The sequence below is a fragment of the Muntiacus reevesi genome, chromosome 2 (genome assembly GCF_963930625.1).
Source record: "Muntiacus reevesi chromosome 2, mMunRee1.1, whole genome shotgun sequence".
In the NCBI taxonomy this organism is placed as follows: domain Eukaryota; kingdom Metazoa; phylum Chordata; class Mammalia; order Artiodactyla; family Cervidae; genus Muntiacus; species Muntiacus reevesi.
In genome coordinates this window covers 136,895,826-136,913,294 of record NC_089250.1, presented here as the reverse complement: position 1 = coordinate 136,913,294, position 17,469 = coordinate 136,895,826, and the positions used below count along the sequence as shown (strand labels likewise).

At 33.8% G+C, this 17,469-nt stretch overlaps 1 protein-coding gene across 4 annotated transcripts in view; it reads right to left on the bottom strand.

The window, feature by feature from the left end:
- The window catches only part of EXOC6 (exocyst complex component 6), a 178,400-nt gene that overhangs the window by 104,857 nt on the left and 56,074 nt on the right, over positions 1-17,469 (bottom strand). For all 4 annotated transcript variants that reach the window (XM_065922922.1, XM_065922926.1, XM_065922923.1 and 1 more), the window contains exons 9-14: positions 15,841-15,924; positions 9,848-9,894; positions 9,607-9,727; positions 8,061-8,132; positions 3,196-3,293; positions 554-659 (exon numbers count right to left, since the gene is read on the bottom strand). In XM_065922922.1, the coding sequence (XP_065778994.1) occupies positions 554-659; positions 3,196-3,293; positions 8,061-8,132; positions 9,607-9,727; positions 9,848-9,894; positions 15,841-15,924 (528 nt within the window). The remainder of the gene's footprint in view (positions 1-553; positions 660-3,195; positions 3,294-8,060; positions 8,133-9,606; positions 9,728-9,847; positions 9,895-15,840; positions 15,925-17,469) is intronic.

Sequence of the window (17,469 nt, the reverse complement as noted above, 5' to 3'; positions counted from 1 at the left end):
TCAGCAAAAGAAATTTCCTTTCTCTATCCTATCTTTTGTTCACATTCTGATTCCAAAAATATACATTCTTACTTCAGAAAAAAATCCAGATGACTATTACCTTCATACACCTCTTACTGAACCAAGACAAACTTTTTTTATATGAGCACATTTCTAGGGAAAAAAAAGTAAAAATTAAAATCTTTCACAGTAATGCAAATTTTAAAGAAATTTCTCTTTCCCTACAATATTCTCTTATTCCTATAATCTACTCAACATGTTTAATTTGGAACCAACCCAACATCAGTAACACCTGCTCTGGGAATCCACCTAACATTTGGGACAACTGCTGCTACTAGCCCCAGGAAAGTCCCTTCTTAACCTCACCAAAATAACAGTGGTAGTAGTAACATAATCTTTAAAAGTTAACAAAAACATAACTAATTTTCTCAAATAACACAACAATAACAACAAAAGCCTCAAAAGAAGCGATTCTCACAATGTCAGGTTAATATAATGTATTACTGATTAATTTATTTTAAAGAAAATTCTTGAAGTAAGAACGAAGTTGTACCTTTTCAAGGTCTGGATCTTGAAAGGGAAATTTACTTATGATTGCTCTATATTCTTCTTCACTAACAATAGGGATGGGGCTATAATTATCTTCTTCAAAAATGTCCCTGTTAAGAAAGAAGACAGAATTGAAAATTTAATATTAGAAAACATACCAACAGAGTGCTACAGAACAATACTTGAAGAAAACCCAATAATTACAGAATAATTTTGTTTGTCAGTTAAAGGTATAAATAGGAAAACAGTGCCTAATCACTCAGAATTGTAAAATCCAGTATCCAGTAAGTGTCTCTCAAAATTAATGTGTGATCCTCTTTCTACTTATTTTACATCCTTAAGTACTTCAGTTCCTTAGAACAGTTCCCAAGATGATATAGTCTGAATGAACTAATTACAACTAAAAATGAGATGAAAAGTATCCCAGTTATATTTCTTAACAGGAACAGCTCTCAAATTGTATGTCTTTTGTGTTCTCTTTCCAACTAGATCATAAGCTCCCTGAAGATGAAAACAGTATCTTCCATTTGTCTGTCTCTCATAATGCCGTACTTAGAAAAGGAGCTTTTACACTTAATAAGGTAGACACATTTACTACTCACCAAATATCCATGTGCTTTCCTTGCAAACAGGCAGTCATATGACTAGTTTCAGCCACTAGACTGTGAACACAAGTTACATGTGTTGCTTTAAGTCTAAAGCATTTATGAGCTAACTGTGTGATCCTCTGTCCCATAGTGATAGGGGAGACCCCCATGTCGAGAAAGCAGAATCACAAATGGCAAAAGCCTGAGTCGTGGACTACTAGACCCACTATAAACCTCTGTGTAAGTGAGAAATAAAATGCCTATTTTATCCAATGAGATTTTGTGCACTTTTGTTAGTGGCATAACTCAGCCTATACTAATATACCTGCTGTCCAATCAACTTCTTTATGATCAATAATTCAGTCTGATTAGTATTTCTTGAGCATATATTATGTGCTAGTCTCTATGCTAACTATAATGAAAACTCTCTACCCCCATGAAGATAAAAGCAAGATCTTTGTTCTCAAGCCTAATAGGAGAGAGAGATATGCAAACAGATTATGTTTATAATGATGTTATGCAGACAGTAAATGAGGTACAAGTTTCAGATATAGGACAAAGGAAAAAAGCAACTAACTTTATCAGACTAGATGGGAGATATCTCATGAAAAGTTTTACAGAGAACCGATGGGCCGTGTAGGGGTTTTATAGATAAAAAGAAATACTTCTAATGAGATTATAGGAGAATAGCATTTCCGAAGGAAGGACCATAACATGCAAAAATATAAGGGATGAAAAAATATATATATAAGGGATAAAAATTATGACTGTGGGGAGGGGTTGAATAAAACCACAAGTATGCAGTATTACTGTGATATAAAATATGCAAAGGACATGGTTTAAAATGAGGCTGGGCAGGTGGACAAACTGAGACCCAGATTTTATACTATAGGCAATGGAATATTATCTGAGGTTTTAAGCAGACAAATATCATAGGAAGAATTTCACACAGTGGAGGAAAAACAAGGAAAAAGACAATAATGAACAGAGAGAGGCCAGGTAGAAAGACAGAATGATCCAAATAAAGAGCGATGAGGATTTGAATTAAAGCTGTATTTGTGGAGGCAGAAAGGGAGTGGCAGAAACAGTTTTTAAGAAGTAGAATATATGGGACTTACAATCTAAATGATGATTATGAGGGAAAGTATAATCCTAATGAATCTGTGGTTTCTAGATAAGGAAAATGGACAAATGATATATATCTCACCTCATCACAGACATTTGCAGAGGTAAGGAACACAAGAGAAGGATATGGTTTGGGCAGTAGATAATGAATATCTAACTGATAAATGGCTCTGGCATCTTAATGAGAGGCTGGAAATAAGTCATGAACCTGTGGTGCAACTGTTGTGGAAAACAGAACAGAGGTTCCTCAAAATTATTTACTATATAATCCAACAATTCCACTTCTGGGTATATGCCCAAAAGAACTGAAACAGGGACCCAAACAGCTAACTGTTTGTCAATGTTCATAGTGGCATTATTCATAATTGTCAAAAGGTGAAAACAACTCAAATATCCATAAGGAGATGAATGGATAAATAAAACATGATACACACAGTGGAATATTATTTAGCCTTAAAAAAGGAATGATATTCTGATACAACATGGATGAACCTTGAAGACATTATGCTTAGTGAAATAAACCAGACCAAAAAAACCAAACAAATTCAGACACAAAAGCCAAACAAATGTACAAACCACTTATATGAAGTAACTAGAGTAGTCAAATTCAAAGACAAAGTAGAAAGGTGATTTCCGGGGACAGACTAGAAGAAAAAGAGATTGGGAGGTACTGTTTAATTGGTACAGAGTTTCAGTTTAGGAAGATAAGAAAGTTCTGGAGATGAACAGTAGTGATGGTTTCAATAGTGTGAACATACTTAATGTAACTGAACTATACATTCATAAAAGGTTAAAATAGTAAATTTTAAGTTACACATATTTTACCACAATAAAAATATAACTATAAGCAATTTTACTGCTAAATGCAAAAACAATTACTTCATCATTTGGCAGTTTTTTTTAATTACATTAGGGTACCATGGCTTAGACTAACCTGAAAACTCCAGCCCATTTCTTAAGCAATGTTTCATTGTATTGATCTCTTATTTCAAATAAAAGGTCAAAAAGTCGATTCACTGGAAAACCATAACCCTAAAACACACACACAAAAAGCAGATAAACAAGTAAAATAAATAAGGATATTCATTTTAAAAAGTTCAGAATACTAGAGAACTGTTTGAAGTGATCATTATATCAAATTGTATGTCATCTCAACAATATGAAAAAAAGATATTCTTTTGACTTTCTACTAAGTTGCACCAGTTAAAAAAAGAGTCTAGAAAGTTTTATGAAGCTGGAATTATTTTTCCATTTCTTCTCTCTCTTTTCAGTCTGGATTACACTGTTAACCTTAAAAAGTATTACAAGTCAGAATTGGAGGAAAAGTTCAAGATTACTGATCCATGTAACTGCGTCTTGGGAAGCAGTCTCTAAATAAGATAGAAGAAAAGAGAATACATTCTGTCTGAAACACTGTACTTTCAATTCAGTGCTGACTTTGTAGTACAGGGAAAAGTTATCAAACAGACACTCCAAAATTTTATTCCTTTGCAACTCCAAATCCACTGAAATCATACCCATATTAGGACCAAACATTTCTGCTCACATCAGAGTTGTCCCTCTTCCCCTTCAAGGCTCACCTCTTCGTCTTTGGTCTTGATCCTATCTCCTCCTTCAGGAACTGCTCCATGGATTAGCTACTCAATCTGTTGCATTTTTAACTTCCACTACCTCCTTTCTCTTCATTAAAGAAACTTGCTAAATTGCCTCCCATCTTTAAAAGGAGAACAACTAAAGGAAACAAAAAAGCCCTCCTACAATCTTCTGTGCCCTGCAGCTGCCTCCTCTGTCCTTCCCTAGCCAAACCTACTACAATCTAACTCCCACTCCTATTCCGTTTTTGAAACTGCTGTCAATAATAACACAGAGTATATCCTAAATAGAAAATTCCATGATCTCTCATTCTATCTTACTTCTGTTTCCTCTGCTTTGAATTCTGTAATATTACTCTCTCTCCTTGTTCTCCTTTTATCTATGAGTAATCCTTCTGGATTCTTTATTCTTCTATCTCCATCCTTCAATTTTTTTCTTCTAGCTCTCTAGGGCAATTTCAAGTCAATTGACTTCAAACACTATATTCACTGACTATTCTCAATCTGTATTCTAGCTACATCTCTATAAATTCTAAATATTTAATTCCAACAGCTATTAGACATCTCCAGCCCACCAACAAGCACATTAAACTCATATCTTCCTACTAAACCAAGTGTTCTTCCTACTTCCTATTCCTGTTAATAGTTCTATCATCAATCCAATTTATCAGGAAAGAAGCCTAAATGTCATCTAAATGCCCCCAAAACAAACATCTAATCACTCATCAGATTCTTTTGATTTTGCCTCCTTTACATTAAAATTTCATTCAAACCTATCATTTTTCTCCATCATCTACTACCTTTCTTTCTTCAGAAATCTTTCCAGTACCACTGTTTTATTTTAGGTCCTTAACATCCCTGCCTAGATCACTGTAAAAGCTTTCTAAACTGAAATTCCAACCATCTGTCTCTCTCAACTCACTCTATTGCCAACTCATAAAATTATCAACTAAAAGTGCAAATCTGATCATACCATTCCCCTAGAGGAGGCTTACAAAAGTCTCACAAGACATGCCACAATCTGGCTAAAACTACCTAATCAGTTTCATTACCACTCTCTACCCTTTTTTGCTTACATTTAAACATTACAATTTCTAACACCACCAAGCTGGTCAGCCAGTCTCATGCCCACCATACTATTTGTTGTTGTCATTCAGTCGCCAAGTCATGTCTGACTCTTTGTGACTCTATGGACTGCAGCATTCCAGGCTTCCCTGTTCTTCACCATCTCTCGGAGTTTGCCCAAGCTCATGTCCATTGAATTGGTGATGTCATCCAACCATCTCATTCCCTGTCGCCCTCTTCTCCTTCTGCCTTCAATCCTTCCCAGCATCAGGGTCTTTTCCAACGAGTCAGCTGTTTGTATCCAGTGGCCAAAGTACACCATACTATACTATGGTGACATAGTATAATCAGTTACCTATAACTGACACATGCTACTTGCCTGTCATTAATGCCTCTTCCTTCATATCTAACTTACTGAACTCACATTTCCTTCAAAATCCAGCTCACATTTCAACTTTCCATATAACCCTTCCCAACTCCTGGAATTAAAGTTATCATTCTATCTTCCAAGAGCCCAAAGTTCTTTAACACATTACTAAATTAGTATGTCTTATTATACATCTTATTTGTTTACAACTAAACAATTTCTTAAACCCAAGAATCTTTATGTCCCTACTGTTGTATTGATTTTTATATATATCATATTATCCAGCTGTTAGCACATAGCAGGTGCTCAAAAAAGGTTAATGAATGAATCAATAAATGCTTACTTTTTATTTGCTTAATAGGCAGTAAGCAGAACTATGAACATGCTATGTTGTGTTTTGATTTTTCACTTTATTGTTCAGTTAGCTTTGTTTTAGGTGATGAAATAGTAACATTTTAAAAAGAAAAATTCCCTTAGGGTGGTAGAGTGCCAATTTTTAAAATGAAATATTGTGCAATATGCTTTAATTAAAGATTAATTAGAAAAGACCATCTTTAATTCTCTCAACTTTTCAATTACTAAGTACAACTTGAAAAGCCAGTATTTATTTAATTCAATGTAAGATCTACCTAATAATCAGCTTGTCAATGAAATTTTCATTTCAGTGAAATGAAAATACTACATGATTTCTAAATAAGCAAGAACTGATTTGTTTTCCTCAACTTAATTTCAAAGCAGTAAGATTAGAAAGGTATATTAACAAGGGTTTATGCATTCATCAATGTTGCTTTTTTAACAACTCTGTAACCTGAATATTGCCTACTACTCTTTGATTCTCTGCAGAGTTCCTTGCAACCACACCAAATACTTAATCTAAAACTGAATCTACAGTTGTACTCAAAATGACAATTCAAGAACAGTCTGTATGGTTTTTAAAAGAGAGTTAAAGAGTTTACAGCAGACTATAAATCAGTGCTGTAACTGATATCAATCAATGCTGCTATTGTTACCAAAAACAAAAAACTGAGCTAAATTTTGTACTTCAGTGACACAGTTGATCTACATTATGACAGAAATTTCTTTTCATTATGGATCCATAACAAACAATTTGTTGAACTGGTATCCCCAGACCATATTTTGAGTAGCAATGTTTTGAGTCATTAAGGATAGCAAAACTCCAAGTTACTTAAAAATAGGCCCCAAATATTAAGGCAGTCTTTAATAAAACTTACTAAAGTTTTCTTGCAGAGAGATCAGTATTCCAGGTACATTAGTCACAAAATTTATGAAAGAAAAAAAGTCCCAAATTATTCTGGTTTTATAATATAAGCCATGCAAACTAATGAAGATATAAGGCAGTAAAATAATTTACTAAAGGAGCTTGTGGTATCTTCTCCTTAGGTTTAAGAATAAAATAGATAACTATTATTCTAGGATGAACTCCTGTGATAAAACAAATAGTTTAGCATTTCCTAAAAGTAAAGGTCATTCAGCTGTGTCCAACTCTTTGCAACCCCATGGACTATACAGTCCATGGAATTCTCCAAGCCAGAATTCTGGAGTGGGTAGCCTTTCCCTTCTCCAGGGTGATCTTCCTAACCCAGGGATCGAATCCAGGTCTCCCACATTACAGGCAGATTCTTTACCAACTGAGCCACAAGGGAAGCCCCAGCATTTCCTAAAGCCCCAACATTTCCTTTTTATGAAGCTCTAGATCAAAAAGATGCTCTAAGGGAAAAAAAAAGATTAAGAGTCAGATATGTTGGGAAAATGCTGCATAATCACCTTACCTTTGGAAGTGTATGCTATAAACTTGCTTAGTAGAAAATCTCTTTTACTTCACTCAGCATTTTCTAAACATTTTTGACCATACAACTAGTATCACACTTTGGAAAATGCTGGTCTATATTTCACAAAAAGTTATTCCAAACATAACAACCTCATAAATTTAAGCATGGTTGAAAACTTATCAACCAATCAAACATCTATCAGTCAATCAAATTTATCAAAAATCCCGTATGTTTAAGCATGAAAACGTAATCAATTCTGTATTATCTGTGATCAAAGATGAGGGACAAGTTCAAAACTTTGATACTGATAACCACAAAGACAATGAGTTTTCAGACACTTCAGTTTTAATCTTATTTTAAAAAGAAAAAAAATCCAAAATGCAAAGTAAAGTGATATGCTTACAATCATAGCACACTTGAAATTAGGAAAGAAATGAGTACATACAGCTTTCAAACTAGCATTTATTTTCATATACAGTATCACATTTAAAACTCCAAACAATTCTGAAAACTAATAATTAATAAATCCACTTTCACAAATGAGGATCTGAAGTTCAGAAAACTTGTAAACATACAATTAGTCAACAGCAAAAGCTGAACATAAACTCGGGTCTTTGTGATTCCACAGTTCATGTTCACTGTCCTCAGGCAGAACTTTAATATTCTAATTTCTAGTTCAGGGTTTTTTCCACTACATTGTGTACTTTTTTTTAACTGCAAAAGTACTATATCTACTCCAATAGAATGACCAATATTTTAACAGATGGTGATATTCCCTGATCTCTGTCCAATCTTCATAATCAGGAAGGCAGTAGTATGAAAAGTTCTGCATGACAGGAGAATATCAATACATAAGTAAACATTTGATTATTACTAATTTACTACCATTAAGTCACAATACAAGAAATGAGTATGGTCTACACTATATTTTGAATAGTTTTATGTGCTCAAATAGCCATTAACTGAATATCAGATTATCACCCACCTGTAGAGTATCTGCAAATATTACAATGAGATTCTTCAGCTCCAGAACAAGATCAGGATCAGTGCAATAAGACTGGGAGAATGAAGGGTAAGTGGGGGTAGAAACACAAACAAACAAACACACACCAGAGTCACTTGGTTAAAAACTAAGAAATAAAACTTGAAAATTTTTCCTTAAATTTGCTTGACTTACAATAAATTTAAAGTCCTGATTATCAAATTCACAGCTAACTTCTATTCATTAAAAAATTCTTAGGGAAAGATCATGACATGACAGACCACTTTAGGTACTATATGAAAAGAAATTTTCCTGAAATTTGCGCACACTTACTTTTGTCAAAGCAACAATGCTTATATTTACAAAAAAGTCTTTAGATTTTAAAGAACTAGTTACTTCAAATTGAAAAAATGGTTTGTATTTCTACTTTTCAATTATTTATTTATTCTATTATAAAAGAGATACAATCAATATATTTTTCTAAGTGACAATTTATTTTCTTAGTACTCCATCAAAGGAAAATAATTAATTTCAAAAGGATAGTGAAATTCACTCTTGTTCCTTTAATAGCATTTAGTAAGATTTAAATATGATATATTGCATTTACTATAAAATGATTTCAAACATGATGTCATGGAATTAATAGAGAGCATACTACAATATTACATATTCATAGCTGATCTAAATATAAACCATGATAAAATATATTGTTCTTTATTATATATGACAGAAAAAGTTGTAGTTCATTGGACAAATAGTGTACCCAGAATCTATGTCCCTGATAAGTAAAAATATAATGTATTTATAATCTAAGTATCACTTAAACTAATAATCTTTCTTTAAAATATTTTCAATCTCTATTCTTAATAATAAAATTTTAAAAAATAGATTATAAAATTTCAAGTTTGGGGAGATTTTACTGAAGGCAAGCTTCCAAAATTATCCTAAGAAAAAGTCCACACTAAGAAATTATTAATTTCACTAGTCCTTATAACATGATTTTTACTTCTGCAAAAGGCATATTATAAAAATATTTTATCGTTTTACCTTTCTTCATAAAAAAGATTTCATTACTTAAAGATTCACTACTCCAAATGAGTTTAAATTTTGACAACTGCATATTATTTTTAGGACATTTATAAGTGTATTACTGCAAATAAGCTATAAACATTGAAGAACAAGTTCTATTGAGTTTTAATGGTGGAGTTTATTTTGGAAACAAAGAATGTGGAATGATAATTAAAAACCCTTTCTTCATGGTGCTTTTCAGTGATCTAATGAAGAGGTCAGTTGAGACTAATGAGAACAGCATAATTCTCCATCTTCTATAACGCTGGACTGAAAGTGTCTTCAGCAAGCCCCAGTCAGTTACAAAATCACAGCTCAATATTACCACACAAACAAAGGCCTAACATTACTACCTCCAAATCTGACAATTAACAAAAAAATTTAGAACTAATGAAGGTACACTTTCTTCTGACACTATCCAATTCATAAGTTCTTGAAGTAACTGAATTAAAAATTTAATAACATAAATTATCTAACTTACTGAATGAGCTCTAAGGACAGCAATTATCTTTGAGAGGGCCATGTTCCAAAGTTCATCAGTGTATGCCCTGGTTACTAATCCTTGGGTCACATGTAAAATGTGATCTTCCACCACAAAGAACCTAAAAACAGCAATTGCAAAATAACGAGCTGAAACAAAATTCAAACCTAAATAGAAAATAATTAGTTCTGACATTTAACACAATATCAAAATAATATTTGTTGCCATATTAGATACATACCCTACAATTTGAGTGAAATATCTTCTATAGCCATCAACTGTTTCATGCTTTAAATGAAAAATAAAAATCAATTTAAAACAATAGGTATCAGTAACATAAAAGTAGTTCCAAATCAGTACAACATTTGTTAACAAATATTTATTGATAGTCTACTATAAGAAGCATATATTTTAAGGCACGAGGGATACACTGGTAAATAACAAAAAGTCCTTACCCCTCATGAAATTTGCGTTCGAAAAGAGACAAAATAAGCAAATTAAAAAGTCAGAACCTTCGTCTTAGCAGGCTAATTCAATCCACTAACATCTCTCACTTGGCCTATTACATCATTCACCTACCTAGCCTTCCAAGCTTTCAGGCTTGTTTCCTTAGTCTATTCTCCAGACAGCTGCCAGAACAGTACTTTTCAAAAATAATCAAATAAATATATCGTTTGCTAAAAACCTTCTAATGATTTTTTATCTGATTCATAATAAAAGTCAAATTCCTCTGAAGTGGTCTACAATTTCCTATTGTTCATAATTTTAACAAAAAGAAAATATTTGATTATTTGAATTTCATGAGCTTATTACATGAAATATTTCAATTAAGTTCAAATGTTGTATTTTATTTCATGAAAGTGATCAAAATTTTCAAACATCTGGATTTTTTTCAGGGAGGAGGCTGTTATTACACTTTTGGCTTAAAAATACTATGATCAGAGAATAGAGTCTACATGACACAAAAGTTTGATATGTTTTGATACCTGCTTCATAACATAGTATGTTGTCACATTTTACAATGTTCAATATGTACTTTTAAAAAGTGTTTTTACAGGTATTGAAACAGAATTCTTTTTTTCTGGCCATGCTGCATGGCTTGTGGGATCTTAGTTCCTCAATCAGGGACCAAACTGGGCCCACAGCAGTGAAAGTGCTGAGTCTTAACCACTGGACCACCAGTCTATTCAGTTCAGTTCAGTTTCGTTCAGTCGCTCAGTCATGTCCGACTCTTTGCGACCCCATGAACCACAGCACACCAGGCCTCCCTGTCCATCACCAACTCCTGGAGTTTACCCAAACTCATGTCCACTGAGTCGGTGATGCCACCCAACCATCTCATCCTCTGTCGTCCCCTTCTCCTCCTGACCTCGATCTTTCCCAGCATCAGGGTCTTTTCCAATGAGTCAGTTCTTCACATCAGGTGGCCAAAGTACTGGAGTTTCAGCTTCAACATCAGTCCTTCCAATGAATACCCAGGACTGATCTCCTTTAGGATGGACTAGTTGGATCTCCCTGTAGTCCAAGGGACTCTCAAGAGTCTTCTCCAACACCACAGTTCAAAAGCATCAATTCTTCTGTGCTCAGCTTTCTTTACAGCCCAGCTCTCACATCCATACATGACTACTGGAAAAACCACAGCCTTGACTAGACGGACCTTTGTTGGCAAAGTAATGTCTCTGCTTTTTAACATGCCATCTAGACTGGTCATAATTTTCCTTCCAAGGAGTAAGCGTTTTTTAATTTCATGGCTGCAATCACCATCTGCAGTGATTTTGGAGCCCCCAAAAATAAAGTCAGCCACTATTTCCACTGTTTCCCCATCTATTTGCCACGAAGTGATGGGACCAGATGCCATGATCTTAGTTTCCTGAATGTTGAGCTTTAAGCCTATTAGATAAGCCTATTATTAAACATGTTCTGTATTCTTACTGCTATTCTGTCTAATGGCTTATAAGATACTGAAGCATCCACAATGCTTATGAATTTTTCAATTTACCCTTTTAGTTGCAGCAATTTTGCTTTAAATACTTTGAGTCAATGTTATCAAGTCCTTATATATTCAAATTAACATTTTTATCAGCTCTAAGACATGAATTTTTTATAACTTTAGCTTTTTAAATTATATTTAACTATATACTGTTTCTATTCTTCTAATGGTTACAGAAATTACATTATGCATACTTAAATAATCAAACTCTAAAATTAATTAATAATTTTATTCTTTTCTGGATAATCCCAAAACAGTTCAGTTTCAATAACTTCCTAATATTTATGCTATTCACCCTAATATTTATGGTATTATTATTGTGCATTTTGATTCTATCTTGTTTTAAAGATAAGATTCTATCTTGTTTTAAATTCTATCCATAATACTGTATTATTTTCTATAGTCAACACAGATTTATCCACATACTTATACTTTCTTTGCTATTCATTTCTTTCAGCATCTCATTTATTCCATTTGGCATCACTTTCTTTTTGACTACAGTCTTTTCTTTCCTTCTAAGGGCGTCTCAGTAACAAACTCTCCTCCTCTTTGTGTGAAAATGCCTATCTTTGTCTTTGTTCCACTGAATAGAGAATCCCAGGTAGACAGTTCTTTTCCTTCAGCATTGAAAATACTCCACTGTCTTGTTTATTTGAAAATAACCTCTTCTCTCTGGGTACTTTTAAGGTCTTCTCTTATCTTTATTTTTAAAGTCAAATTTATTGTTATAATTTACAGAAAGCAAAGTTAACCTTCTTTACATAGTGAAACCACACCAAAATCAAGATAGAGAATAATTCTATCTCATAACAAAGTTCCCCTTCTGCCCCTTTGTAGTGAATCACTTTGCCCAATCCCTAACCCTTCACCACTGATCCCATTCTATCTTACAGTTTTGCCTTTTCAAAAATGTCATATAACACAAATTACACTACATGTAATTTTGTTGTATCTGAATTTTTTCACTTCCAGTAATGCTTTTAAGATTTATCCATGTCAAGAGGATCCTGAGATATACCAAATATGGACTGTGAACCAGACAAATCAAAATGACTGGCCAAAGGAAATCCAGAAGAAATGCCCTATATAAGTGATTTCAATTGCCATGAGACAGCGACTCAGGGACCCTCTCTCTGAGCTCACCTGTGTATTTATCCACACATACTATACTCCTTTTCCTCCTAATAAACACTTTACGTGTTTAAAAAAAAAAAAAAAGAAAAAAGATTTATCCATGTCATTGCATGTATCAGTTCCCTTTCTTCTGCTGAGTACATAACATTCCATTATATAGTAGTACAACAATTTGTTTATCTATTCGTTACCTCATAGACATTTGGGATGTTTCTAGTTTCTAGCATTTATGAATACAGTTACTATAAATATTCATATATAAGCCACTATGTAGATGCATTTTCAATTCTTATGGGTAAAAACTTAGGAGTGGGATTTCTGGGTCATATGATAAGTGTTTGCTTAACATTATAACAAATTGCCTATTTTCCAAATAGTTACAATATTCATACCTATCAGAAGTGTATCAGAGTTCAAGTTGCTCTCTGTGATATCATCTAGATAATTGCTTTTTTTTCCCGTTTATTTATGTTAGTTGGAGGGTAATTACTTTACAATACTGTAGTGGTTTTTGCCATACATTGACATGAATCAGCCATGGATTTACATGTGTTCCCCATCCTGAACCCCCCTCCCACCTCCCTCCCCATCCCATCCCTCTGGGTCATCCCAGTGCACCAGCCCTGAGCACTTGTCTCATGCATCAAACCTGGAGTGGCAATCTGTTTCACATTTGATAATATACATGTTTCAATGCTATTCTCTCAGATCATCCACCCTCACCTTCTCCCACAGAGTCCAAAAGTCTGTTCTATACATCTGTGATTCTTTTTCTGTCTTGCATATAGGGTTATCATTACCCTCTTTCTAAATTCCATATACATGCGTTAGTATACTGTATTGGTGTTTATCTTTCTGGCTTACTTCACTCTGTATAATGGGCTCCAGTTTCATCCATCTCGTTAGAACTGACTCAAATGTATTCTTTTTAATGGCTGAGTAATATTCCATTGTGTGTATGTACCACAGCTTTCTTATCCATTCGTCTGCTGATGGGCATCTAGGTTGCTTCCATGTCCTGGTTATTATAAACAGTGCTGCAATGAACATTGGGGTACACGTGTCTATTTCAGATCTGGTTTCCTCGGTGTGTATGCCCAGGAGTGGGATTGCTGGGTCATATGGCAGTTCTATTTCCAGTTTTTTAAGGAATCTCCACACTGTTCTCCAAAGCGGCTGTACTAGTTTGCATTCCCACCAACAGTCTAAGAGGGTTCCCTTTTCTCCACACCCTCTCCAGCATTTATTGCTTGTAGACTTTTGGATAACAGCCATTCTGACTGGCATGAAATGGTACCTCATTGTGGTTTTGATTTGCATTTCTCTGATAATGAGTGATGTTGAGCTAGATAATTTCTTCATGTCAACTAAGATCAGCTGTTAAAAGCTCCTCACAAAATTTTTCATTTTGGCTAATAAATCTTTACTAGGTGTTCTACTTGATTTTTTTCACATTTTTTTGGGTAGTTCCTTTATAGTTTATGGTTCTCTATTGATAAGGGCAAGCTTTTCTTTCTTTAAAAATAATAAATATTTTTATATAAAATACTTTTATATTCTATGCCTAATAACTCAAATACTGAAAGTCTTTTACTATTTATTTCTGTTGTCAATATTTCTAAAGGTTCTCACTTGTTCAATAATTAGTTCTGAGTATGAATTGTTAATTTTCCTATTGAAACTTTAACTGTGGATATTTTTTAACTTGGTATGAAGGTTCAGAGAAGATCTGCATTTGCTTCTAGTAGACACCTGGAGACAACATCAAAATGGAACGACTTTAAATTTTCAGCCTGAGATTTTTTTGATGCTCCAAGTAGAATGAAATTGAATTGCAAACACATGTTAAGAACTGCTTCTTATGAATTATCTGGGATTCTTTCCTTTGTTCACTCAGCACCAGGACTGGGGATAGGCAATTTTCTTTAGGATGTTTGGCAGAAGGACCTGAGAGGTTTTGCAAGATGGCTTTCTCTCTAGGTCATCCCAATAACGAGCTATAATTCTTTGGAGTCTCAGCCTTGCAAAGGAGAGAATTTCTCATCACCCTCTTTGGGTGACTCTGGCCTTAAAACTTCTACATACTTATACATCCTTAAAACTCATGCTTTCCCATTTAGCAGATTCCCCTTAGGGAAAAAGCTACATTTAGGGCTTCACTGGGGCTTTACCCCAGGGTTCAGTGGTAAAGAATCCACCTGCAATACAGGAGCCACAGGAAATGCAGGTTCAATCCCTAGGTCTGGAAGATCCCCTGGAGGAGGGCATGACAACCCACTCCAGTAATTGCCTGGAGAATCCCATGGAGAGAGGAGCCTGGCAGGCTACAGTCTTTAGGGTCGCAAAGAGTAGGACATGACTGAAGTGACTTAGAGCCCACGCAGTGTTTCATTATGCCTGTCTGGATTTGTCTTCATTTAAGTATTCCTATTTGGTTTATCTTATATTTAGGTGTACTGAGGTATAAGTTACATCAATAAAGCTCTTTTTCATGTGTTGCTTCTATAAGTTTTCACAAATACGTATCACCATAACCAACATATAGAACAGTTTCACATTGACTTAGTTTTTTTACATTATGGATTGTTTTATTTCATTTTTTCCTCATTTTTCTACAGCAAATATGTCACAACTTTATAGCCAAAAAATACATGCATTCTTAAGAATGACTGATAAAAATCCCACAAACATAGCCCCTTCAGGTTACTTATTTAGTCTTTGTCAGGACTATACTTTCCGATGTGATCCTCAGTGCATATAAAAAGAATTTAAGATTTTAAAAAATGTTTTATCCAGCATCTTTAGTTGTTTTTTTCAGTAGAATACTTAATTAAGGTACTCAGTCTACCATACTGTCAGAAACTAGTTACCACTCCCTGACATTTCATATATTTATTTGTCTTATTTATTTATAGTCTGTCTTCCCTAATAGAATGTAAACTCATGAGAGAAGGGACTCATCCATTTGAACTACTATAACCTTCACACCTAAACCAATTACTGGCAATGGTAGGTATGCAATAAATATTTGCAGTGGAATGTATGCTCTAAAGAAATTAAACAGGTTAAAAACTGACAACATAATCAATTCAAAATTTCTATATACTTACCATATTTGACTGGGGTTGCAATACCAGTCTTGCCTGTTTCTTTCTTTGTTTTCGGTAATAATTTTCAAACGTTTCCTCATCACCCTAAAATAAAGTCAGTAGAGTAATAAAAACACACATAACACAAACACACTGGTAAACAGATAACTTCTTTATCCCATAAGGGTCATTTTTCAGCTTCTAACAACTAGAATTAAATGTGGAATGGTATTTCATATTGAATACCAAGAACAAGCTTTTCACATTATAGTTCATAGACAATTACCTTGTATGGAGTCATGACAATTAAGAAAACTAAAGGTAAGCTCAAATAATTTGATAGTTACCCAACTTATCACTTAGGCTTTATACATTTTTGACTGACCAAAGAAAATATGGCTGTCAGTGAAGGAAACTAAGTAAGAAAATTAGCTATCAAGCCTCAACTTCTGAACATGTTGTATAAGAACTACGCACATCTCACCATAGGACAATATATAGTGTTTCTAACATGGTTTACCATTAGTCTGCATCAAGCAACAGCCAGGTATATATTATTCTTAAGTTTACATGGAACATTCTCCAGGATAAAGCATTTGTGATGCCGTAAGACAAGCCTCAATAAATTTAAAAGGACTATAATCATACAATACATGATCTCTGATTTAATCAATGGGATTAAATTAGGAATCAATAACAGAAGAACTTTACGGAACTTCACCAACATGGAGATTAAACTCCATCTTGGTGTTTAGTTATTTAAAATAAATAAGTTATTTAACTCCATTAAATAATTAGTGGGTTAAAGAAAAAATCACAGGAAATTAGAAAATACTTTGAGATAAATGGAAACAAAAACACAATACATCAAAACTCAGAGACTGCAGCTAAACCAGAGGTTAGGAGGAAATTTACAACTTTAAATGTCTTCATTAAAAAAGAAGAGTAATTTCAATTAATATCTTAAACTTCTACCCACATGAAAGAAGCTGAACGCAAAAGGCCACATATATGATGATGCCATTTATATGAAATACCCAGAATAGGCAAATTCACGGGGACAGAAAGTAAATTAGTGCTTGTTAGGGACTGAGGTGAGAGGAGAGTAAGGAGTGGCTGCTAACACGTAAGAGGTTTCTTTTTGTACTAATAAAATGTTCAGAAACTATTTGTAATGGTTGCACATCCATGTAAATATGCTAAAATCACTAAACTATGTATCTGAGAAAGGTAAATGTTGTAGTATGTGAATTATATCAGAATAGTGCTATTTTTAAAAGGATAATTGTTGAACCAAAAATGAAAACAATGTAGTCTGGCATAACAAATATGGAAGTAACATATTTAACAGTAACTGTGATACAACAGTACAGAGCCAAGAAGGAAGAAATGGAAAGTTCTTTTAAATGAAAGAACTTTTCTATACATGAAAAGTATACTTCAAAGTACATCATAAGTTGAAGAAAGAAGTAAATGCCTCACACGCAGGGGATACTTCACAAATAAATACTGCATGTAGATTTATAGCTCAATGAACTTGTAGTCAGCCTTTAGAAAAGCAGGCCTAAAATGCACACATGTCTTTTTAATAATATAAGTAATATGCACCCATATGTGCATACACACATATATGTATACATACACATATAC